This window comes from Pristiophorus japonicus, chromosome 8, assembly GCF_044704955.1.
Source record: "Pristiophorus japonicus isolate sPriJap1 chromosome 8, sPriJap1.hap1, whole genome shotgun sequence".
Taxonomy (NCBI): domain Eukaryota; kingdom Metazoa; phylum Chordata; class Chondrichthyes; family Pristiophoridae; genus Pristiophorus; species Pristiophorus japonicus.
This window is the reverse complement of record NC_091984.1, coordinates 116,920,078-116,947,415: the sequence shown is the minus strand read 5'-3', so window position 1 is coordinate 116,947,415 and position 27,338 is coordinate 116,920,078. Positions and strand designations below refer to the sequence as shown.

General features: G+C 43.9%; 1 protein-coding gene across 7 annotated transcripts in view; it reads left to right on the top strand.

The window, feature by feature from the left end:
- The window catches only part of nos1apa (nitric oxide synthase 1 (neuronal) adaptor protein a), a 498,327-nt gene that overhangs the window by 426,304 nt on the left and 44,685 nt on the right, over positions 1 to 27,338 (top strand). For 5 of the 7 annotated variants that reach the window (XM_070887344.1, XM_070887339.1, XM_070887343.1 and 2 more), the window contains 2 exons: positions 9,385 to 9,550; positions 12,006 to 12,155. In XM_070887344.1, coding sequence (XP_070743445.1) covers positions 9,385 to 9,550; positions 12,006 to 12,155 — 316 coding nt within the window. Of the gene's footprint in view, positions 1 to 9,384; positions 9,551 to 12,005; positions 12,407 to 27,338 lie in introns of those variants that run through there. The other 2 variants (XM_070887340.1, XM_070887345.1) reach the window with 2 other exon arrangements.

Sequence of the window (27,338 nt, the reverse complement as noted above, 5' to 3'; positions counted from 1 at the left end):
AGAAAATCCTGATTGTTTTAGAGGTGATCTGAGTGAGGTGTTTGAAAGGTTGAAACGATTAGGGTAGATACAGAGAAACCATGTCCTCTGGTGGAATGAATCAAGAACGAGGGGACATAATCTTAAAATTAGAGCTAGGCCATTTAGGGGGGAAATCAGGAAGCACTTTTTTACAGAATCATAGAATGTTTATAGTACAGAAGGAGGCCAGTCAGCCCATTGAGCCCGTGCTGGCTCTCTGCAAGAGCACTTTCGCTAGTCCCATTCCCCGCCCTTTCTCCGTGGCCCTGCAATTTTTTTTCCTTCAGGTACTTATCCAATTCCCTTTTGAAAACCACAGTTGAATCTGCCTGCACCAACTTTCAGGCAGTGAATTCCAGATCCTAACCAGTCGCTGCATAAAAAAAGTTTTTCCTCATGTCGCCTTTGGTTTTTCTGCTAATCATCTTAAGTATGTGTCCTCTGGTTCTCAACCCTTCCGCCAATGGGAACAGTTTCTCTCTACTCTGTCTAGACCACTCATGATTTTTAACACCTCTATCAAATCTCCTCTCAACTTTCTCTGCTCTAAGGAGAACAACCCCAGCTTCTCCAGTCTAGCCACGTAACTGAAGTCCCTCATCCCTGGAACCATTCTTGTAAATCTTTTCTGCATCCTCTCTAAGGTCTTCACATCCTTCCTAAAATGCAGTGCCCAGAATTGGACATAATACTCCAGTTCAGGCCGAACCAATGTTTTATAAAGGTTCATCATAACTTCCTTGCTTTTGTACTTTATGAAAACCAGGATTCCATACGCATTTTTAACCGCTTTCTCAACCTGCCCTACCACCTTCAACGATTTGTGAGCATATGCCCCCCAGGTCTCGCTGTTCATGCACCTCCTTTAGGATTATACCCTTTAGTTTATATTGCCTCTCCTCGTTCTTCCTACCAAAATGCACTTTTCTGTGTTAAATTTCATCTGCCATGTGTCAGCCCATTCCATCAGCCGGTCTATGTCCTCTTGAAGTCGATCATTCTCCTCCTCATTGTTCACTATACTTTCGAGTTTTCGCACAAATGGTAGTAGAAATCAGAAATTCACTTCCTCACAAAGGCTGGATGCTCGTTCAATTGGAGCTTTGAAGACTGAAATTGCTAGAGTTTTGTTGGGTAAAGGTATCAAGGGATATAGAGTAAAAGTGGGTAAATGGAATTGAGATGCAGATCAACCATGATCTGATTGAACAGCGGGGCAAGCTCGTGGGGCTGACTGGCCTACTCCTGTTCCTATGTTCTGCATAAATATTAGGATGACATCGGAACTGAATGCACAAGGAAGCCCCACTTCATTCAATTATAGTCTCCCATTTGTAAATGGTTTGTACAGTATGGTTCCAAATTAAGGTCAGCAAGCTTTGTATTCCCACAGATTTCACTGAGGCACTCAGCAGGTCAGGCATCACACGTGGAGAGAGAAACAGAGTTAACGTTTCAGGTCGATGACCCTTCCTGAGTTCTGACGAAGGGTCACCAACCTGAAACGTAACTCTGTTTCTCTCTCCACAGATGCTGCCTGACCTGCTGAGTATTTCCAGCATTTTCAATTTTTATTTCAGATTCCAGCATCCGCAGTATTTTGCTTTTGCTTTACTGAGGCACTGTGGCTGTTGTGAAGCTGTAGTGGCCCATGTCCTGGAGCTGGTCCACAGTGAGCTGATTGTTATTGACATTACACTTGGAGACTTCCAATTGCCATCCCTATTTATACTGGGTTCATTTGTTGAAAAACCATAAAGTGCCACAGACAATCGATCTTGTTTAAGCAGCCTGAAATTCTAGTGTGAATCCTCTGCGAAGAAATGAAATGTAGACGAAGGTGGGATCAGTAGATTTGGGTGAAATGCCGATGTCTTGTGCAAGTCAAAGGGATTGGCTTCATGGTCCAAGTTTGCCTCAGGCAGGCTTCATCAGTCTTCAGAGACACACTTGATGTGTAACAAATTAATAAAGTACAGACCAAACTTCACATTTTATTTAGGCTGACAGGTTTTTTTTATCTTAGCCAATTGTGGAAGATGAAATGTTTATTTATTTTGTATTCTTTGTTAAAATGATAAAAGCTTTTTCTTGGCTTGTCTTCTCTGTGTTAGGAGTGCTGCCAAAATGGTTATTGTACGACAAAAAATGTCTTCAATATCTCCCTGCTGTGTTGCTGCTATTACCCCTCTAGTCTTGCAGAGATATATTTTATCAAACTGCTCATTATGGCATTATGTACACACAAATGTTTTCTTAGTGGAATTTGGTGCTTTGATCTGACGCATAAATTAGGCTAAAGGCAATCGGCACTGTTAACATAGAAAAGCACTGCTTGAGAAACACTGAATTTGCAACAATCGCTCTCCACATGTTGAATGTTTTCCATTATTCACTTTTTAATAAAGTATATCTTATGGTTTCTCGCTGCTTCTCAAAGCACCTACTCTTCCTGGGGTTTGGTTCCATGCCATTGGTGACCCCACGGGCACTCTGGTTCAACTGCCACTCTGGTCCCTCAGGCACTGAAAGAAAGACTTGCATTTATATAGCGCCTTTCACAACCTCAGGACGTCCCAAAATGCCTGACAGGCAATGAAGTACCTTTGGAGTGTAGTCACTGTTGTAATGTAGGAAACGTGGCAGCCAACTTAAACGCACAGCAAGCTCGCACGAACAGCAATATGATGACGACCGGATAATCTGTTTTTGTTATGTTGATTGATGGATAAATATTGGCCTGGACACTGGGGATAACTCCCCTGCTCTTCTTCTAAATAGTGCAGTTGGATCTTTAACGTCTACCTGAGCGGGCAGACGGGACTTCGGTTTAATGGCTCATCCGAAAGACGACACTTGCTTGTTTTTGGGGGTTAAAATTCCCTCTGTCTCTGATGATTATTTCAGTAACTTCCCCAGAACTGATGTTAAACTGACAGATTTGTAGTTACCTAATTTCTCCCTCCCTCACTTCTTAAATAATGGAGTGACATTTGCAATTATCCAAACCCAAGGCACAATTCCTGAATCAAGCGAGCTTTGCAAAATTATGACTAATTTGAGGCGGAATCAGCAGAATGGGCGATTTCAACGCCCATATTATCGCCCAGCATTACTTTCCTCATGGACTTAATGCCGAGATTCAATAATAACGGCCAGCGACTGTTTTTTGTCTTAAAGAGCATATTTACCCAAACTAGCGGCCATAGAGATCGCCCACTATGAATCTCACCACCGAGAACACATATCGCCCGCAAAAATAAAACCGCCCACAAAAAGTGGAACTAACCGGGACAGACGCCAGCGGTGTGACTAGCATTTGTTAAATCCCACTCTTACGTGAGGAGCTGATATCGGAAAGATTTGCCTGAAAAAGCGCTGATGTAAGTGACAATGCTGACACACTGCTGTGTGTATGCAGCTCAGCTATCAATGGTGCCCATCAACTTGGTGCCAGTTGAAGTTTACATTGATTAATGTAAAGTTGTATTTAACCCTTTCACGGTAAGGAATCACCAGTTTGTAACGGTCCAGCTATCTGAGACAATGCGCAACAAGGTCATGTTCAGTAACAAAAGTTTAATACCAACATTGGTCTGAAATCATAAGTGACACAGCCAATAACATCCAACCCCCGCCACATCCCACTTTTTCCACCGTTGACATAAATCACATGGTCAACATGTCCAGCAATACAGAATACAAAGGCAAAGCAGGAGCATAGTCCCCAGCCCCCATACATTGCAACAAATTGCATACACCCAGATGGAGATATAACACAGCCATCACCTGTGCACATTTCCCCCCCTCTCTTTCTTCTCCCCACCTCTACCCCTTCCCCATCTCACTCCACAGTGCCTGGCGGTGCTTCATTGGGGGGATGAAGGCAGATGTGGTGGATGCATGGGTACGGGAGCGGAGGCTGCTGAGGGGGCAACATTCTCTGATGCAGAAGCAGGATCTTGATCCTTGCTCTCATCTGTCTTTCGCAGTGGTGATGCGGAACCTAGGAGTGGAGTGCCATGCTCAGGGACCACTGGGAGCCCTCTGCCACCACTGTTCCTGGTTACCAGCTCCAGGGCCTCCATCCCTTCCATGTTATATCTTATTTGTTGGACAAAAACTCGGTACCAACTATGTTCTTGGTGCTTAGTAGGCTTTTTGCTACTGATGAATTTCCGTCGTGCCTCCCACAACAGCCAGATAAGCACACACCACAGCCACACACGCTTTCAGTGCCTCTGAGCTCCCTCTCTCTCTGTCTCCTCTTCTGCGCATGTCATAATGACCCTTGACCTCCTGAATCGCGGGAATCGAGCGTTGTCATGCCGTTGCTAAGGACGGCCACACTTTACGGCAGTAGGTCAGAAAAATTTTACGCTACTGCGCATTTGATATCGCTCACGGTAACACCCATTTTCAAAAATGTAAACTAGGTGTTTTGAGAATGGGCGAGAAGCCGGTGATTTGAAAACCCTTTTTTACCGCCCAGGCCGGAAATAACGCCCATTTTTGAGCGCTAGTCAAAAGTGGAGGTTCTAGCCTTAGTTCCTTTATGAAATGAATCCACTTCTTAATCTTCAGAGATTCACGGCATAAATCTGCCGGCGATTTGGCACTAATTGATGTCTCAATTGTAGAGGCCACAGTATGTGTGGTGTGGGAAATGGTAAAAAGGTATTCTGGTGCAGGACGGATGTTCTTCTGAAGTTGGAGTTGAGGCACATTGTGACAACAGAGTGGAGCCTGGAACTTTCCTGATCAATATGACCCAGCTACCCAACAGATACATTTGCTGAGCTTTAACCCGTGTCCATTTGTGCTATACCTGACCTCGGAATGCTTGAAGCTGACCGTGGCTGGTCCATTCCCCAACACTAGCATCGTTCACTTTGATGAGGCCAAAAATGTAGAAATATATATTTTAAAAAATGTGCTTGGGCACTTTGCCAGTGGAGAAAGCGGAGTGAGCTTTGAAAGTCCATTCTTAATATAAGTGTATGCAATATGAGCACGGTTTTCAAATAAAAAGTAGAGTCTCAATTGCCTGGTGCTATCAACCCTCGCTTTAATGAAAACCAGGGAAAGAAAACATAAGAACATAAGAATTAGGAACAGGAGTAAGCCATCTAGCCCCTCGAGCCTGCTCCGCCATTCAACAAGATCATGGCTGATCTGGCCGTGGACTCAGCTCCACTTACCCGCCCTTAATTCTTTTATCTGCTGCTTCTTTGGGAAAGAGGGACTTGATCCTCTAAAGAATTCAAAGCTCTTGATTGACTCAAACTTTTACAACATTACAACAGTTGCCTACAAAAACATGTTCTTGATAATTCAACCATTAAAGTTTCAGTGTGGGAATGTGCAGATTCTGTTTCACTCACTGCAGCTTCCTGCACGGTGCCCGTTTTGTGGCTTTGATTGACTTGGTAGACATTGTCAGCACAAACCATGTTAAGTTCATCCAAATCTTCATTTCCAGTGACCGCAATCTGCTGCTTCTTTGGGAAAGAGGGACTTGATCCTCTAAATAATTCAAAGATCTTGATTGACTCAAACCTTTACAACATTACAACAGTTGCCTACATTGTACATTCATTGGCTGCAAAGTGCTTTGAGATGTCTGGTGGTTGTGAAAGACGCTATATAAATGAAAGCCTTTTTTTCTTTTTCTTTTTCTTTTGGTGTATCATCCACCTCCACACACACACAACTGAGTAACTGAATGAATGCCTGTGTTTGGTTTGTAAAAAAGTGAAGTGAGTTCTTGCTGATTCAAGCATCATCACTTTAGACCTGAGTAATCAATCTCCAGTACTAGTTATTGCATGCTGAATAATGGATGGGCAGGAGGTGAGTTATGCAGTCTCAAGTTAGTTTGGGGCTTCTATGTACATGACTGGTTCAGCCACATCTGCATATAAAAGCTGAAAGGCAACAATTCTTTTCCTCGTACCCGTCAAACTGGTTCATGCCCCATTCAACTTTGGTTTTAAAACATTTTTATGTCCTTCCTGTCACGGTATATATTGACCCTCCCTGTTACGCAGTCTGGCCCAAAGGAAAACAGTGCTATCATTGCACAACGTGTTTTTTAAAATCAGTATACAGCAACAGAAATAATGCGCTATTAATTCAACAATTGAGGACAGATGGACAGAAATCTGATGAACTCACAGACTCTACTGTCTGGGAAGCCTAGTTCAAAAACTTATGGTATAATACAGACACAGTCCTCTTTTCATTATTTTTTCCGATAAAAGGTGACTCTTGTCACACTATAATGAGTCAGAGGGTGTTAATGATGTCAAATTGGAATTTGGATGTTCTGGCCTAGTCAGGTGCAGTTTACATGAACAATACAAAGGGAATATATCACTGCATATGCCAATGTTATTTGTGGCCATAGTATAGTTCTGCAGCTGAAATAGGTAGCCCCATTGACTTTGGAACATCAATGCACATGTATTTCATTTGGGTGCTTTCTCCAAGGTCTGCCAGAGGAAACAAAAGATAAAATGTCTGCTGCCTCTGAACAAGGTGGCCTATTTGCTGTATTCCATTTGTTCTTGGTATTGGGAGCAAAAGTCGTGGGAAACGTGAATGTGGCTGAGTATATTTTATGAGGATCCCAATTCAATCTTGAAAAGGCTTGGGCCGAGAGCTCAGACAGGAGTAAGGTTCTGAGCCAGAGGGGCAAAATCACATGGTCAGTCCTGCCACTAGACAAGTGATAAACAAAGATGCTAGGCTTTAGCACTGGTAACACTCTATAATCCTTTTGTATGCCCTCCACCCCAGCCCATGCCTCATTATTTAGTAGCTCAAGAGAATTCTATGTGAAACTACTGAGAACAATCAGATTGTGAGACTCATTATACGGTAATATTCGTAGCAGAAGTATTATAGATGTATTAAATGATTAGTTATTAATTGACTGAACAAATAGCTATTTATTATGTTTGTAGTAGGATAATTGCTGTATATGATTAGCGTCCTGTCCAGCAGCAAAAATCTACTGTTTGATGCATATACATTAAGGTTAGCATATTGAATTAGTGAGCTTTGATGAAAGGTTAAAGGAATGTAATCAGTTCTCATGGAGACATAAAAAGCAAGCCAGCAAGGCTACAGTACATGGAAGGGAAATGTTTAACTCTTTTCTTTCCCAATTGTGTCCCTTTTTCTCCCCTCCTCTCCCAAAGGTACGAACTCCTATCGGGATTCAGTTGCATGGTTGCTAGCCACCAGGTGGTCCCTCACCCACATGCTCATTCTTCCTGGGTGAGCCTTGAGGGATAGTGCAGCTGAATCCAAATGAATGCTTCAGATGTCTGCACACCCACCCTCTCCAGCAAAGATTCAATGGATATTGGTTCAGAGCACGAGGTCTGGCTGGTTGTATTCCATAATCATAAGAAATAGGAGCAGGAGTAGGCCATTCGGCTCCTCGAGCCTGCTTCGCCATTTAACACGATCATGGCTGATCCGATCAGGGACTCAGCTCCACTTCCCTGCCCGTTCCCCATAACCACTTATTCCCTTATCGGTTAAGAAACTGTCTATTTCTGTCTTAAATTTATTCAGTGACCCAGCTTCCACAGATTTACAACCCTCTGAGAGAAGAAATTTCTCCTCATCTCAGTTTTAAATGGGCGGCCCCTTATTCTAAGATTATGCCCTCTAGTTCTAGTCTCCCCCATCAGTGGAAACATTCTCTCTGCATCCACCTTGTCAAGCCCCCTCATAATCTTATACGTTTTGATAAGATCATCTCTCATTCTTCTGAATTCCAATGAGTAGAGATCCAACCTACTCAACCTTTCCTCATAAGTCAACCCCCTCATCCCCGGAATCAACCTAGTGAATCTTCTCTGAACTGCCTCTAAAGCAAGTATATTCTTTCTTAAATATGGAAACCAAAACTGTACACAGTATTCCAGGTGTGGCCTCACCAATACCCTGTATAACTGTAGCAAAACTTCCCTGTTTTTATACTCCATCTCCTTTGCAATAAAGACCAAGATTCCATTGGCCTTCCTGATCACTTGCTGTACCTGCATACTAACTTTTTGTGTTTCATCAAGCTCCAGGACAATTTTATTTTAATATTAAAAAAAAGAAAAGTGCTTGCATTTATATTGCACCTTTCGATGACCTCAGGACGTCCCAAAGCACTTTACAATGTATTAATTTTGAAGTGCAGTCACTGTTGTAATGTAGGAAACACTGAAGCCAATTTGCACACAGCAAGGTCTCACAAACAGCAATGAGATAATTAACTGATAATCTATTTTTAGTGATGTTGGTTGAGTAATAAATATTGGCCAGGACACTGGGCAGAACTCCCCTGCTCCTCTTCAAAACAGTGCCGTGGGATCTTTTATGTTCGCCTGAAGTGGATCATGGTGCAATTCGTCGGAACACCATCACCTCCAGGTCACAAACCATCCTGATCTGGAATATATTACCATTCCTTCATTGTTGCTGGGTCAATATCCTGAAATTCCCTACCTCATACCATTGTGGGAGCACCATCGCCATAATCACCATGCAGGGGGTGAAGGGAAAGGGCCACCAGCACCTTCTCCGGACTAGGAATGGACAATTCTAGCCGCCACTCCATCATCGGCCACATCCCGAGAACCAACAAAAGGAGACACTTGAGTGGAAGCAATGTTTCTGCCCCACAGGGAGAGGTAAAACTGGAGGGAAAGCACTCACGGAGCTGCAGGAGATGCACAACCGGAGGGGAGGACGAGGAGAAGTAGGGGGAATATTGGGTGTCTAAAATTGCAGGAAATGATGTGGGAGGAAATGCGTTGAACTAGGGCACGAGAACTAAATGAAATAATTCGAAGCTTTAGAAACCACAAGCTAAAATAACTTCAGGATTAACCCCGTTTGTGAAGAGTTCTTAATACTGAATAGAATGCCACAGAGCACTGAGTGATAACTTGGTTGAAGCATTCCTAAATGAAAGGGACAGGTCCCTATTATGGCTCCTTTTGGGGGTCATCGAACACCCTTCACATCCTCCCCTGATGTGCAATAATATTTCCAGACATCACATGGTCAGATGGTTACAATGTCACGTGATCTTGCCAGCAGGAATGCCTCCAACTAGAGTTGGCAACCCTAGATATAAAGTGACTCCTTCTAAATATCATCAGAGATTTCCACAGATTGAGATATTACAACAGTCAGTTGGAAAAAGGTGAATTGTCGATTTAAGTAAAAGGTTGCTGTTATCAATTGTAACACGCCAGCATCACAGCGGTGATTGTTATGGCCGCTGATACCTCTGCCATTGATCTGAGATTTGTGCATGGTCTAATTCTACCGTTGTGTGTGTCGGTGCAGGTCCATTTACTGAAGGACCAGTTGGCGGCAGAGGCAGCAGCTCGAATCGAGGCCCAGGCTCGTGTCCATCAGCTGCTGCTGCAGAACAAAGACCTGCTCAAACACATCTCGCTGCTCGTGAAGCAAGTGCAGGAGTTGGAGCTCAAACTTTCTGGACACAGTTCAAGTAAGGAACTATTTTACCCAGTCGACAATAAACATTCGACACTGGGAGCTGATGGGATGTTATTAGTGGCTGATTGACTTAAGACGACGATTAGGCCTCAAAGTGCGGCTCTTGTGGTGTTTGTTGTGCCGGGAATTTGTGCAGATTCTGTTTATTTAGTGGAGGACAAGTTAATATTTAATCCTTTGAGGACTTGAAGTCCTCTGTAGCTCTGCTATGTTTTCAGCCATACATGCACATCAAATGCTTTGCATATTTGTGATGCTGTGGGAATTTATGCAGACATAAACATTTCCAAGCTTGGAAACATAGAAAATAGGTGCAGGAGCAGGCCATTCGGCCCTTCGAGCCTGCACCACCATTTAATATGATCATGGCTGATCATTCAACCTCAGTACCCCACCCCAGCTTCCTCTCCATACCCCTGATCCCTTTAGCCATAAGGGCCACATCTAACTCCCTTTTGAATATGTCCAACGAACTGGACTCAACAACTGCAGCAAGACATCCCTGCTTCTATACTCAAATCCCCTCGCTATGAAGGCCAGCATGCCATTTGCTTTCTTTACTGCCTGCTTTACCTGTATGCCTACCTTCAGTGACCGATGTACCATGACACCCAGGTCTCGTTGCATCTCCCCTTTTACTATTCTGTCACGATTCAGATAATAATCTGCCTTCCTGTTTTTGCAACCAAAGTGGATAACCTCACATTTATCCACATTATATTGCATCTGCCATGCATTTGCCCACTCACCTAACCTGTCCAAGTCACCCTGCAGCCTCATAGCATCTTCCTCACAGCTCGCACTGCCACCCAGTTTAGTGTCATCTGCAAACTTGGAGATATTACATTCAATTCCTTCTTCTAAATCATTAATATATATTGTAAATAGCTGGGGGCCGAGCACTGAACCCTGCGGTACCCCACTAGTCACTGCCTGTCATTCTGAAAAGGACCTGTTTATTCCCACTCTTCGCTTCCTGTCTGCCAACCAGTTCTCTATCCACGTCAGTACATTATCCCCAATACCATGAAATGCTTTTATTTTTAAAAAGCCTGTAATTGTGTTGTGGGTTTTTATTATTCTGCAGAATTACTGCCATTGTCATCACAGGATGCTGACAGGAACTCTTTTTGTCCTTTTGTAAAGGACTACATTTATTATCATGAAATTGCACTTAATTATATTTAAAGAGATCTGATTATCTGTGTACAGTTCTATTTTACATTTTACAAACTCTTATCTTATAGTTTTCCCCTATATTTTAATATTTATGACATGTTGTTAGCTGCAACAATTAAAGACTGAACAGTGCTTCTACGCAGGACCTGTGAAGGTTCAGAGACTGTCTACTGATCAAGATCTCTCTTTATAAAATCAAACCTTTAGATGCGGATAGAATTTACTCTGACCGTCTTGCAATCTCTGTCTACTGTTGCGTGATGATTTTCTATTAGAGAAGTTGTGCTTTGATAGCAGTGTGGCAGTAGTGGTGTAGTTACTGAGCCCCAGGGTGATAGAGCAGAGCCAAGGCCGGTGCTATTGAACTGATCCTAACATTGAGCCACCTTTGGATTCCTTCATCGTCGCTGGGCCAAATTCTTGGAACTCCCTACCTAGCAGTACTGTGGGGGTACCTTCACCACAAGGACAGCAGCAGTTCAGGAAGAAAGCCCACTGCCACCGTCTCGAGAGCAACTAGGAATGGGCAATAAATGCTGACCTTTCCAGAGATGCCTACATCCTGAGAATTAATTGTAAAACACCGTTTCTACAGCTGTTAAACCTATTTCTTCCTAATGCTGGAGTTTCGAGAATTTGCCAGATGCGATTGTTGGTCAAAGTTAGGGCGATGTCATTGATTCCCAATTCTACATCCCGCACTATTGTCCAACATGACTTTGCATCGGCAGTAATGTCTTGCAACTTCTGTCCTGGTATCTCATCCCTGTTGGTTCCCATAAAACCATCAGCACACCTTGTTTAAATTTAAATATTCCAAAAAGAGAGAAAAAGACAAAGAAATTGAAGTTCATCATTCTTTATAACAAAAACAGAAAATGCTGAAACACTTAGCAGGTCAGGCAGCATCTGTGGAGAGAGAAACAGAGTTAACATTTCAGGTCAATGACCTTTCGTCAGAAGCATTCTTTGTAACTGTTAAAACGTCCTGATGGTGAGGCTTTTCTTTCTGACACTTGTCCAAACGAAGCATCAGCATTGCTTCAAGTTTGTAGATTTTTTAATGGGGCAATTATCTCTAGCCGACTTTTACAAGCAAAGCATTGGTTATAAAAGCCTTCAGTGAAAGAATGGGTGAGGTGATGGGGGGGGCGGGGGGGGGGGAAGATTCTTGGCACCATCTTTAGTATCAGAATTCACGGTGGCATCAAGCTAAAGGAGTATTGTTACCTGCTGCCATGACACGGTCTCTCTTTCTTTTTTTCCAGTAGGTTCGCAGGACAGTTTGTTGGAAATCACCTACCGATCGACTGTGCCACCAGTGCTGTGCGACCCCACAACGCCCAGACCCGAGAACATCTGCCTGCCGCAGCTGTGTGACGGATTGGACCTCCCCCTTCCTCTGGGAAGCCCGCTAGGTATGGACGACTGTCTGGTAAAACTGGAGTGCTTCCACTTCCTGCACAATGAAAAGAGGTCCCATGAAGAATTCATGGGAAGCCTGGAGCTGATCAAATTCCGAGAGTCAGGAATAGCGTCTGAGTACGAGTCTAATACCGATGAGAGTGAGGAAAGGGACTGCTGGGTAAATGAAGAGTCAATTCGGTTGATGAATGTGCTGAAAAGGCAGGATATGGGGGATTGTCTGGACGATGAAATTGCAGTGTAAAAGCCGCCAGTTCTATTTAACAAAAGAAATTTAAATGCGACCGACTGACCTGTTCTAATGGTCAGCCAGCAGAGCTGTCACATGTAAATAATGGCAACAGATTTTCAGTCCTGACATTATGCTGTTGATTTAAAGTGACAGTAACCATTTGCTATTGCTCACTGTGCAATCTGTTTAAAATCAGTCTGTTCTTTGCTTCTTTAAATATCAAGTTTCCTAAGTTTAAAAAAATATATAAATGAAGCATCGTCACATTCTTTAAACTTTGAGAAATGGTAGAAGCTTAGAACTACATGAAGAAGGAGGCTGCAAAGGTAAACAATTACCTAATCTCCTAGCTGTAGGTATTGCCTCTTTAAACTGAAATCTTTGAACTGTCGATAAAGTGGTTACTTGTGTATTGAAGTCCCAATCGCTGAAAAACCCAACTCATGGTCATTCCATCCTATCTACTGACCACACCAGTATGTTACTTGTCGATAGTATATTCTGTTGGTTATCTGCAGTCAGAAGTGGAGAGTCCGTACCTAATGCTTGTTCACTTGTCATAGTCACCTCGAGAATAACCTTGGGGGTCACTTGGCTACTAAAGGCAGATACTTGAAAGGGTTTTTACTTTTAGATTGTACATCTCGTTAAAAGCCAATTACCACAAGCCTCGTGTCCAAAATAATGCAGGTAGGAATTTTACAACTAGCAATGATTTGTTTCTTGTGTCAAATTAAAAGCATTGTTCAGCACAGAAATATCCCACATATTTCCAAAGTGTAGAGGCAGGAAGTTTACCAGTATGCTTTTTGCAGTATGCAAAAAATGCAGGTTAATTATTAATTTGGGGCCCTGTCTTTGAGAAAAAGTGTTTGACAGGTTTTTTTTTCATTTTGGCAGCACCATGACCATCAATCATTCAAAAGTTGTTGTGCTTGAACTTTATGAAACACTGGTTAGGCACAGCTAGAGTACTGCGTGCAGTTCTAGTCACCACATTACAGAAAAGATATGATTGCACTAGAGAGGGTGCAGAGGAGATTTCTGAGGATGTTGCCAGGACTGGAGAATTTTAGCTATGAGGAAAGATTGGATAGGCTGGGGTTGTTTTCTTTGGAACAGAGGAGGCAGAGAGGAGACTTGATTGAGGTGTATAAAATTATCAGGGGCCTAGATAGAGTGAATAGGAAGGACCTATTTCACTTAGCAGACAATTGAATAACTAGGGGGATAGATTTAAAGTAACTGGTCGAAGGATTAGAGGGAAGTTGAGAATTTTTTTCACCCAGAGGGTGGTGGGTGTCTGGAGCTCACTGCCTGAAAGGGTGGTAGAGGCAGAAACCCTCAGCACATTTAAAAAGTACTTGGATATTCAGTTGAAGTGCCGTAACCTACAAGGCTACGGACCAAGAGCTGGAAAGCACTTTTTCAGCCAGCACAGACACAATAGGTCAAATGGCCTCCTCCTGTGCCATAAATTTCTATGATTCTATGTGTTGTCATCACATCAAGATGATGCAGTGTAGTTCTGGTTCTTCCCCCTCCACAAAACAGGATTAACCAAATAGAGCCCGTGCCATGTAACACTGTCATTCCCTCAAATGATGGACATGGGAGCAGTGCTGTCTACAAAAGAATGTTTGGCTGTTGGTTTAAAGGGGGCTTGAGTTATCATCGTTTTGGCAGGTGAAGACCCTGAGGAATTGCATATCCCTTCTGTTGTGATGACATCACATGTAGCCAATGCAATGAACTTTCTCAGACACAACAACAACTTATATTTATATAGTGCCTTTAACGTAGTGAAACATCCCAAGGCGCTTCACAGGAGTATTAGGAGATAAAAATTTGACGTTAGTGCATCAAGAATTAGCAAATCGTGCCCTCTCCACACAATGGTTTGCTGAGGGAAGAGGAGAAAATCCTCTTTCAATCTGAAGCATGTCCTCCTTATTTAAGTTCAGAGAAGGTTCACTAGGTTGATTCCGGAGATGAGGGGGTTGACTTATGAAGAAAGGTTGAGCAGGTTGGGCCTATACACATTGGAGTTCAGAAGAACGAGAGGTGATCTTATTGAAACGTATTAGATACTGAGGGGGCTCGACAAGGTAGATGCAGAGAGGATGTTTCCTCTCGTGGGGGAATCTCGAACTAGGGGGCATAGTTTCAGAATAAGGGGTCGCCCATTTAAAACTGAGATGAGGAGGAAGATCTCCTCTGAGGGTCGAAACTCCTAGAGAGCTGTGGAGGCCGGGTCATTGAATATATTTAAGGTGGAGATCGACAGATTTTTGAGCGATAAGGGAGTGAAGGGTTATGCAGAGCGGGCAGGGAAGTGGAGCTGAGCCCAGGATCAGATCAGCCATGATCTTATTGAATGGTGGAGCAGGCTCGAGGGGCCAGGTGGCCTACTCCTGCTCCTATTTCTTATGTTCTTATGTCCACTGTTGGTTTACCATAGACTGTAGAAAAATTCTTTGTCATCAACTGCAAATGGTTAGACGAGTGGCCTCCCATTGATCACGCTGCAGTCTCTTAGATGATTAGTGGCAAGTTATCTTGCTGGATGCTTTGCATGTGTTGGGAGTCAGCAATGTCAGTTCAAAATGGATCATAATTTTGACTTGTCATTTAGCTCACACAATCAGGATGGCTTTCATTGATCTCCTTCCAACCGGCTGGGAAAATAAATCCGACTTTAGAAATCGTCTTCTGCTAATCGGCAAACGATATTAAACACGTAAAACAAAGCAGATGAAAGATAATGGTTGAAATAGAATAAAATAGGGACTATAGAGAACAGAAAATAATTGTAGAAGGAAGAGAATAGGGAGAAAAGGCAGGGCTGGAGAAAAGTCATGGTTTTGTAGAACATTAGAATATTGAAATGTATATTTTAATATGGAAAATAGATATTTTATGACTAACATCGCAGTAGCTTATTGATGGAATATTAGGGGATTTTGATGATTACTGTATTTCCATTCAAATCTTTGTTTTTAAAGGTGACACTCAGAGCTCAGAATTCCTTGGATGTGTCACTACTCCAGGGTTAATCCTCTTGTACAAGCGTCACTGCTACCACTGATGTTTCATATTTCCAGCATTTGCAGCCTTTTATTTTTTTGTGTGGATTAAATCAACGGATGGCATCTGAAGCAGCAGCATAAAACCTCGTAAAAAACTGAAAACGAATAAATTCTAGCTAGAACGGACACCAACAAGAGATTTCTAGGCTACAACTTAACTTCAGGAGCCAGTTCATGGTTACAAATCACGCCAACTTCACCTTTGTGGTTTCTGACATTATATAAATCACCTTGATTTCATATTAGTGCCTTGCAATCACCTTATCTATTATTCTATACTTGATTGCATTTTATGACACTTTTATTTATAGTCTGTGTTGAATATTCTAATATGATGATCCATTTCAAAAATGAGATGACAAATTAAAAGAATCAGGTTGGGAGAGATGCTCTTTTTTAATCTGCTATAGTTTGGGGCTTTAGTCTCAAGGGGAACAATCTCGTTAGCTCGCCAATTGCAGTGTGGGCTGTGTTCTCTGCACTCATTCAGACCACATGGTGGGGCATCCCAGCAAAGAATGGGATTTGTCTCCTGTTGCACCCCATGAAGAATATTATTCCTGACCATTGAGCCACAGACCAAACATTGACGTTGGATTCTCAGATCCAGTTTGGGCGGCCGGGGGAATGAATATGTTGCGGTAACTGCCTATAGGAATAGGAAGGAAAGGGTAGCAACATTGGAATTGCTAGACGAAAAAAGACCAAGGTGCATCTAGTTCACCTTCTATAATCCTGGTAGTAGTGTGATACAGGATAATAGAGTTGTTGACTAATCATAGCAATCAGTCTCTATCAATTAGTCTACAACAAACCCAGACATGAGACGAGGAAAATAAGAACATAAGAAATAAGAGCAGGAATATGCCATATGGCTCCTCGAGCCTGCTCCACCATTCAATAAAATCATGACTGATCATTGACCTCAACTCCACTTTCCCGCCCAATCTCCCCTAGACTCCAAAAATCTATCTATCTCAGCCTTGAATATACTCAGAATCAGCATCCACAGCCTCTCGGGCAGAGAATTCCAAAGATTCACAGTAAAGAAATTCCTCCTCATCTCTGTCTTAAATGGACTACCCCTTATCCTGAGACTATGCCCCCTAGTTCTAGATGCTACAGCCAGGGGAAACAACCTCTCAGTATCTATCCTGTCAAACCCCTTCAGAATCTTGTATGTTTCAATGAGATCACCTCTCATTCTTCTAAATTCCAGAGAGTATAGACCCAATCTCTCATCATAAGACAGCCCTCTCATCCCAGGAATCAATGTAGTGAGCCTCCGTTGAACCGCCTCCAAGGCAAGTCTCACCAAGGCCCAGTACAATTGTAGCAAGACTAACTTACTCTTATACTCCAACCCCCCCTGCAATAAAGGACAACATGCCATCTGCCAACCTTATTGTTTGCTGTACCTGCATGCTAGCTTTCTGTGTTTCTTGCATGAGGACACCCAAATCTCTCTGAACACCTACATTTAAAATGTTCTCACCATTTAAAAAAATATTCTGTTTTTCTTTTCTTCCTACCAAAGTGAATAACCTCACATTTCCCATATTATACTCCATCCACCACCTTATTGCCCACTTATGTAGTCTATCTATATCCCTTTGCAGACTCTTTGCGTTCTCCTCACAGCATAATGTCCCGCCTAGCTTTGTATCATCAGCAAACTTGGATACATTATACTTGGTCCCTTTATCTAGGTCATTAATATAGATTGTAAATAGCTGAGGCCCCAGCACTGATCCTTGCGGCACCACACTAGTTACAGCCTGCCAACCTGAAAAAGACCCGTTTATCACTACTCTTTGTTTTCTGTCCATTAACCAATCCTCTATCCATGCTAATACCTTGCCCCCAATCACGTGCCTTTATCTTGTGTGGCTCCTTTTAGGTGGCACCTTCTCAGAAATCCAAATATACTACATCTATTGGTTCCCCTTTATCTACTCTGCTAGTTACATCCTCAAAAATCTCTAATAAATTTGTCAAACACAATTTCCCTTTCATTAAACCATGTTGACTCTGCCTAATCATGTTATGATTTTCTAAGTGCCCTGATACCACTTCCTTAACAATGGATTCCAGTATTTTCCTGACGACTGATGTCAGGCTAACTGACTTGTAGTTCCCTATTTTGTCTCTTCCTCTCTTGAATAGCGGTGTTACATTTGCTCCCTTCCAATCTGCTGGGGCCATTCTAGAATCTAGGAAATTTTGAAATATCAAAACCAATGCATCCACCATTTCTGCAGCCACCTCTTTTAGAAACCTAGGATGTAGGTCATCAGGTCCAGGGGATTTGACGGCTTTTAGTATCATTAGTTTCTCTAGTACTTTTTCTCTAATTATATTAATTACATTAAGTTCACCTTCATTAGACCCTTGATTCCCCATCTTTTTAGGTAAGCATTTTGCATCTTCTACTGTGAACAATGACACAGGTAAAGACCATCTGGTCCATCGAGCCTGTCCCACACAATGTGATACCTTGTGTATCACAACATATAAACTACCCCATCTGAAACCGTGTGATCTCCTGGGAGAGGCAAAAAAAAGATTTAAAAACCCAGGCCAATTTGGGTGAAAAAATACAAAATATTTGTTTGACGTTTCTGCCATTTGCTTATTCCCACAATAATTTCTCCTGCCTCAGCCTCTAAGGGACCAATGTTTACTTTTGCTACTTTCTTCCATTTTATATACTTGTAGAAACTCTTACAATCTGTTTTCATATTTCTTGCGAGTTTTCTCTCATTCTATTTTTTCCCTTTCTATCAACTTTTTGGTCATCCTTTTCTGCTTTCTGAAACTCTCCCAATCCTCAGGCTTTCTACTATTCTTCACAACATTATAAGCTTTTTCTTTCAGTCTAATGCTGTTCTTAACAACTTTAGTTAGCCACAGATGGATCACTTTTCCCGTGGAGTTTTTGTTTCTCAATTAAATGTATTTTTGTTGAGAATTATGAAATATTTCTTTAAATGCTAGCCACTGCTTATCTACTGCCACACCTTTTAATCTATTTTTCCAATCTACCTTAGCCAAGTCGCCCTTCATACCTGTATAATGGCTTTATTTAAGATCAAGACTCTAGTTTCAGACTTAGGCATGTCACTCTCAAACATAATGTGAAATTCCATCATATTATGATCACTCTGCCCCAGAGGATCCTTTACTATGAGATTGCTAATTAACCCTGTCACATTACACAAAACAAGATCTAAAATAGCCTGTTCCCTGGTTGCTTCCATGATGTATTGTTGTAGGAAACTGTCCCGAATGCATTCCATGAACTTGTCCTCCAGACTACCTTTACCAATTTAATATTAGTCTATATGAAGATTAAAGTCACCCACGATTATTGCATTACCTTTGTTACAAGCTCCTACTATTTCTTGATTAATATTCTGTGCAATGGTATCGCTACTGTTAGGGGGCCTATATATTACTCCCACCAGTGTTTTCTGCCCCTTGTTATTCATTATCTCCACCCATTCTGATTCTACTTCCTGATCCTCTGAGCCAAGATCCTTTCTCTCTACTGTCCTTCTGTCGTCCTTTTTCAGGACTAACCTCCCCCCGCTCCGCCCACCCCTTTACCATTTTGCCTGTCTTTTCGAAACATCAAGTACCCTGGAACATTTAATTCCCAACCTTGGTCACCTTGCAACCATGTCTCTGTAATGGCTATTAGATCAAATCCATTTATCTCTCGTTTTGCGACTGGTTCATCTATCTTGTTACAAATACTTTGTTCATTCAGATAAAGAGCCTTTAATTTAATTTTTTTACCATTATTCCCTGCTTTGACCTTATTCTCTGCTGAACTGCTACCGTTAAGCTCCATGTCCCTTCCTGTCAAACTCTGCTTAACTTTACCCAAATCACTGCACTGTTCTATTGCATTAACCTTCCTCTTTAGAATTTTAAATTTCCCCTCACCTGACCCTCCCCACCCACCCCACCCCCCCGGCTTTTTTTTAGTTTAAAGCCCCATCTACAGCCCTAGTTATTCAATTCACCAGGATGCTGGTCCCAGCCCGGTTTAAGTGGAGTCCGTCCCGACGGAACAGCTCCCTTTTTCCCCAATACTGGTGCCAATGCCCCATGAATTGAAACCCCTTCTACCCGCACCACTCTTTGAGCCACACATTTAACTCTCTGATCCATTTGAGCCTATGCCAATTTGCACGTGGCTCAGATAGTAATCCAGAGACTATTACCCTTGAGTTTCTGCTTATTAATTTAGACTGTAGCTCCTCAAACTCCCTCAACAAAACCTCATTCTTAGTTCTACCTATGTCATTGGACCATGACAACTGGATCCTCCCCCTTCCACTCCAAGTTCTTCTCCAGCCATGAGGAGATATCCTTAATCCTGGCACCAAGCAGGCAACACAACCTCCGGAACTCCCTGTCATGGCTACAGAGAAGAGTATCTATCCCCCTGACTATACTGGCCCCTACCACTACCACATTCCTCCCTTCTCCTCCCATTTTGATGGCCCCCTGTACCACGGTGCCGTGGTCAGTTTGCCCATCCTCCCTGCAGCCCTTTTCCTCATCCATACAGGTAGCAAGTACCTCGTACCTGTTGGACAGGGTCAAAGGCTGAGGCATCCTGGGTCCAAATACCTTCCTGACTTGCAGTCACACCCTCCTGTCCCTGACCATTGACTAACTCTAAGGTACTATTTAACTTTAAGGGTGTGTGCCTCCTGGAGCAGAGTGTCCCGGTCCCTGATGCGTCGCAATGTCTGCCACTCGTACTCCAGCTCAATAACTCTGAACCAAAGTTCCTCGCGTTGCAGACACTTACTGCAGATGTGGTTGCTCGGGATCGTGATGTTCTCTGCCAACTCCCACATGCTGCAATAACGACACACCACCTGCTCTACCATCTCCAACCTTGTTTTATTTATTAATTCATTCGTTAAAGCTTTTATTCAATTGATATTTTATTTTTATTGTTTAATTCTTTTATCTGTTCTAAGTTATTAATTTAATAAGTACTAGCTAGTTACAGTTTCTCAGCTCTTAATTTATTCCCCTTTCCTAAGAGAGTAAAAAAAATCTGTAATACTCACCAACCAATCACCTACCTGCTCTCCTGTGACATCACTCTTTGATTATTTTTTGTTGCTTTTTGAATCGGCGTGTCACTGCTGTCGCTGTTTAATTCAGGCCCACCCTCGGGCTGCTCTTTACCCTCTATCGCTGTCATTGCCTTAGTTCAGGCCCGGAGCACTTAAGGACCCAGCTAAGAGAGCCCTATACAGCCAGCGCCTCACAGCTAACCTGGCGTGCCTTGACAATCCTGAGATGCAGAATGCCCACAGAGCTTGGTCTGCCCTCCAGGCCTCCATAACCAGTGCCTGCAAAGAGACACTTGGTTACTCAACCAGGACTGGTTTGATGAGAATGATCAGGAGATCCAAGAGCTAATAGATCGCAAGCACAGGTAATTTCTGAGCCTTAATCAACAACCCAACGCGGGAGCAGCAAAGCAACATTACAGACAGCTCAAGGCTGAGGTCCAACAAAAAACCCGGGACCTAAAGAACAGATGGTGGATGGAGAAAGCACAGGAGATACTGCAGTTGGCCGAAAACCATGATGTGCCAATAGTCTTCATCGCGGTCAAGGCCACCCACGGGCCAAACACCCAAGGCCCCACCCCACTGCTGGCCAAGAACGGGGAAACACTCATCAAGGACATCGCGGCAGTCAGGGCCTGCTGGAAGGAGCACTTCGAAGATCTCCTCAATCGAGACTCTGCCTTTGACTCGAGTGTTCTCGACTCCATCCCGTAGCATGCTACCCGCCACCACCTCATTGAGACCCCAACACTGCACGAGGTAGAAAAAGCCATAAGACAGCTTAAAAACAACAAGGCTACAGGTGCAGACGGAATCTCTGCTGAGGCATTGAAGTATGGCGGAGAGGCACTGCTGGCGCAAATACACAACATCATCTCTCTCATCTGGAGGGAGGAGAGCATGCCGGGGGATCTCAGAAATACAGTAATCATGATCATCTTAAAAAAGGGGGACAAGTCTGATTGCGGCAACTACAGAGGAATCTCCCTGCTATCAGCCACTGGGAAAGTCGTCGCTAGAGTCCTCCTCAACCGACTTCGTCCCGTGGCCGAGGAGCTCCTCCCGGAGTCACAGTGCGAATTTCGTCCCTTACAGGGCACAATGGACATGATTTTTGCAGCACGACAGCTACAGGAAAATTGCAGGGAACAGCGCCAGTCCTTATACATGGCCTTCTTCGACCGTACATTGCTAACCGCGAGTGTCTATGGAGCGTCCTCCTCCATTTCGGATGCCCCCAAAAGTTCATCACCATCCTCCGCCTGCTCCACGACGACATGCAGGCCGTGATCCTTACCAACGGATCCATCACAAACCCAAACTGTGTCCGGACCAGGGTCAAACAGGGCTGCGTCATCGCCCCAATCCTCTTCTCAATCTTTCTCGCCGCCATATTCCACCTCACAAGCTCTCCACTGGAGTGGAACTAAACTACAGAACCAGTGGGAACCTGTTCAACCTGCGCCGTCTCCAGGCCAGATCCATAGAAACATAGAAAAATAGTTGCAGGAGTAGGCCATTCGGCCCTTCGAGCCTGCACCGCCATTCAATAAGATCATGGCTGATCATTCCTTCAGTACCCCTTTCCTGCTTTCTCTCCATACCCTTTGATCCCCTTAACCGTAAGAGCCACATCTAACTCCCTCTTGAATATATCCAGTGAACTGGCATCAACAACCCTCTGCGGCAGGGAATTCCACAGGTTAACAACGCTCTGAGTGAAGAAGTTTCTCCTCATCTCAGTCCTAAATGGCCTACCCCTTATCCTAAGACTATGTCCCCTGGTTCCGGACTTCCCCAACATCGGGAACATTCTTCCCGCATCTAACCTGTCCAGTCCCGTCAGAATCTTATATGTTTCTATGAGATCCCCTCTCATCCTTCTAAACTCCAGTGAATAAAGGCCAAGTTGATCCAGTCTCTCCTCATATGACAGCCCAGCCATCCCTGGAATCAGTCTGGTGAACCTTCGCTGCACTCCCTCAATAGCAAGAACGTCTTTACTCGTTGGAGTTCCGAAGGATGAGGGGTGATCTTATAGAAACATTTAAAATAATGAAAGGGATAGACAAGATAGAGGCGGAGAGGTTGTTTCTACTGGTCGCGGAGACTAGAACTAGGGGGCACAGCCTCAAAATACGGGGGAGCCAATTTAAAACCGAGTTGAGAAGGAATTTCTTCTCCCAGAGGGTTGTGAATCTGTGGAATTCTCTGCCCAGGGAAGCAGTTGAGGCTAGCTCATTGAATGTATTCAAAACACAGATAGATAGATTTTTAACCAATAAGGGAATTAAGGGTTATGGGGAGCGGGCAGGTAAGTGGAGCTGAGTCCATGGCCAGATCAGCCATGATCTTGTTGAGTGGCGGAGCAGGCTCGAGGGGCTAGATGGCCTACTCCTGTTCCTAATTCTTATGTTATTATGTCCTTTCTCAGACTAGGAGACCAAAACTGAACACAGTATTCCAGGTGAGGCCTCACTAAGGCCCTGTACAACTGCAGTAAGACCTCTCTGCTTCTATATTCAAATCCCCTAGCTATGAAGGCCAACATATCATTTGCCTTCTTCACCGCCTGCTGTACCTGCATGCCCACTTTCAGCGACTGATGAACCATGACACCCAGGTCTCGTTGCTCCTCCCCTTTTCCTAGTCTGCCGTCATTCAGATAATATTCTGCCTTCGTGTTTTTGCCCCCAAAATGGATAACCTCACATTTATCCACATTATACTGCATCTGCCATGCATTTGCCCACTCACCCAACCTGTCCAAGTCACCCTGCAGCCTGTTAGCATCCTCCTCACAGCTCACACCGCCACCCAGTTTAGTGTCATCTGCAAACTTGGAGATATTACACTCTATTCCTTCATCCAAATCGTTAATGTATATTGTAAAGAGATGGGGTCCCAGCACTGAGCCCTGTGGCACTAGTCACTGCCTGCCATTCTGAAAAGGACCCGTTTATCCCGACTCTCTGCTTCCTGTCTGCCAACCAGTTCCCTATCCACGTCAGTATATTAACCCCAATACCATGTGCTTTGACTTTGCACAACAATCTCTTGTGCGATACCTTGTCAAAAGCCTTCTGAAAGTTCAAATACACCACATCCACTGGTTCTCCCTTGTCCACTCTGCTAGTTACATCCTCAAAAAATTCCAGAAGATTCGTCAAGCATGATTTCCCTTTCATAAATCCATGCTGACTTGATCCAATCCTGTCACCGCTTTCCAAATGCGCTGCTATTTTGTCCTTCATGATCGATTCCAACATTTTCCCCACTACTGAAGTCAAGCTAACCGGTCTATAATTACCCGTTTTCTCTCTCCCTCCTTTTAAACAAATGGTGTTACATTAGCTACCCTCCAGTCCATAGGAACTGATCCAGAGTCGATAGACTGTTGGTAAATGATCACCAATGCATCCACTATTTCGAGGGACACTTCCTTGAGCACTCTGGGATGCAGACTATCAGGCCCCGGGGATTTATCGGCCTTCAATCCCATCAATTTCCCGAACACAATTTCCCGCCTAATAAGGATATCCTTCAGTTACTCCTTCTCACTAGACCCACTGTCCCTTAGTACCTTCGGAAGGTTATTTGCATCTTCCTTTGTGAAGACAGAACCGAAGTATTGGTTCAATTGGTCTGCCATTTCTTTGTTCCCCATTATAATTTCCGACTGCAAGAGACCTACGTTTGTCTTTACTAATCTTTTTCTTTTCATATATTTATAGAAGCTTTTGCAGTCAGTTTTTATGTTCCCTGCAAGCTTCTGCTCGTACTCTATTTTCCCCCTCTTAATTAAACCCTTAGTCCTCCTCTGTTGAATTCCAAATTTCTCCCAGTCCTCAGGTTTGTTGCTTTTTCTAGCCAATTTATATGCTTCTTCCTTGGCTTTAACACTATCCTTAATTTCCTTTGTTAGCCATGGTTGAGCCACCTTCCCAGTTTTATTTTTACTCCAGACCAGGGATGTACATTTGCTGACGTTCATCCATGTGATCTTTAAATGACCAAACCAACCTCTGTCGTTGAGCTACAGTACACGGACGACGCCTGCGTCTGCGCACATACAGAGGCTGCACTCCAGGACATAGTCGACGTATTTACTGAGGCATACGAAAGCATGGGCCTTACGCTAAACATCCGTAAGACAAAGGTCCTCCACCAGCCTGTTCTCACCGCACAGAACTGCCCCCCAGTCATCAAGATCCTCGGCGTGGCCCTGGACATTGTGGACCACTTCCCATATCTTGGGATCCTCCTATCAACAAGAGCAGGCATCGACGACGAGATCCAACACCGCCTCCAGTGCGCCAGTGCAGCCTTCGGCCACCTGAGGAAAAGAATGTTTGAAGACCAGGCCGTCAAAACTGCCACCAAGCTCATGGTCTACAGGGCTGTAGTAAAAGCTGCCCTCCTGTATGGCTCAGAGACATGGACCATGTACAGTGGACATCTCAAGTTGCTGGTGAAATATCACCAACGATGTCTTCGCAAGATCCTACAAATCCCCTGGGAGGACAGACGCAACAACATCAGTGTCCTCATTCAGGCCAACATCCCCAGCATTGAAGCACTGACTACACTCGATCAGCTCCACTGGGCAGGCCACATAGTCCGCATGCCAGACACGAGACTCCCAAAGCAAGTGCTCTACTCGGAGCTCCCTCACGGCAAACGAGCCAAAGGTGGGCAGCGGAATTGCTACAAGGACACTCTCAAAGCCTCCCTGATAAAGTACAACATCCTCACAGACACCTGGGAGTCCCTGGCTCAAGACCGCCCTAAGTGGAGAAAGTGCATCCGGGAGGACGCTGAGCACCTCGAGTCTCAACGCCGAGAGCATGCAGAAATCAAGCGGAAAGAGCGTGCGGCAAACCTGTCCCACCCACCCCATCCCTCAACGACTGTCTGTCCCACCTGTGACAGAGTCTGTGGCTCTCATATTGGACTGTTCAGCCACCAAAGAACTCAATTCAGGAGTGGAAGCAAGTCTTCCTCGATTCCGAGGGACTGCATATGATGATGATGATATGAATTCAGGCCCACCCTCGGGCTGTTCTTTACCTCCTCGTCGCTGTCACTGTTTAGTTCAGGCCCACCCTCGGGCCGCCCTTTACCCCCTCACTGCTGTCATTGTTTAATGCAGGGCCGCTCTCGACCGCCCTTTACCCCCTCACTGCTGTCACTGTTTAAAGATCCAGTGGGGGAGAGCTTTGGGAACCATCGGTCTAAAGTCACCTGTTCCTCCAAAGTGCGCTACACTTACCATGTTGTGTCTCAAATTACTCATATACTGTATCCTAAAACATTATTTTCTGAAATAAATCCATCTAATTGGTAGGGAGAATGAGAAATAAGAAAAAAACTAAAAGACTTTAAAGAAATATTTTATTCTGCAAGCCTATTGTTACATTGGCTTAAGGACTGATTCCTCTTGGCACCATTCTTTCTATAATGCATCTTCTCATGCATAGTACATGGATTAGTAAGAAAAGTGTTTGCCTGTAAAACTTTTCTTTTTGGTTGGGATACTTTTGGACATGAAGATGGGCTGCCAGCTAAAGAAAATTCTTGCTGTACTTTGAGATTGCTTTAAAGGACAAGTTGTCATCATTCATAAGCCAGGATCATCCATAATGAGGTTATGGATGAAAGTGCCTTGTCCTCGAGTAATCAGACATTCTGGAGGAAAATCCCGAGGGAGCGGTGATTGTTGATCTGCCAGCAGAATCTGGGTGGGGGGGAAGTAGGGGGTGGGGCGTGAGGAGACTGGTGAGGTTGGCCCTTGGGGTGTGCTGGGTGGGAAAGCCAGTGAGAGAAGACAATGGGGTTGTTGGGGGTTACTGCTCTTGAAAAGACTGAGATGGGCCCAACAGAGAATCCGAGAGGAGTATAGAGGGTAACCTTGGGATGAATTATAGAAATTTACAGCACAGAAGGAGGCCATTTCGACCCATCGTGTCCGCACCGGCCGACAAAGAGCTACCCAGCCTAATCCCACTTTCCAGCTCTTGGTCTGTAACCCTGTAGGTTACGGCACTTCAAGTGCACATCCCAAGCACTTTTTTAATATGGTGAGTGTTTTTGCCTCTACCACCCTTTCAGGCAGTGAGTTCCAGACCCCCACCATCTCTGAGTGAAGAAGATTTCCCCTCAAATCCCCTCTAAACCTCCTACCAATTACTTTAAATCTATGCCCCCGGTTGTTAATCACTCTGCTAAGGGAAATAGATCCTTCTTATCCTCATAATTTTATAAACCTCAATAAGGTCTGCTCTGAGTCTCATCTGTTCCAAAGAAATCAACCCCAGCCTGCCCAATCTTTCCTCATAGCTTAAATTTTCCAATCCAGATAACATCCTCGTAAATCTCCTCTGTACCCTCTCTAGTGCAATCACATTTTCTCTGTAATGTGGTGACCAGAGCTGCACACAGTACTCCAGCTGTGGCTGAACTAGTGTTTATACAGTTCAAGCATAACCTCCCTGCTCTTGTATTCAGTGCCTCGGCTAATAAAGGCAAGTATTCCGTATGCCTTCTTAACCATCTTATCTACCTGCAACCTTCAGGGATCTGTGGACCTGCACTCCAAGATCCTTTTGTTCCTCTACACTTCTCACTGTCCTACCATTTAATGTGTATTCCCTTTCCTTGTTAGCCCTCCCCAAATGCATTACATCACACTTCTCTGGATTGAATTCCATTTGCCACTGTTCTGCCCACCTGACCAGTTCAGTGATA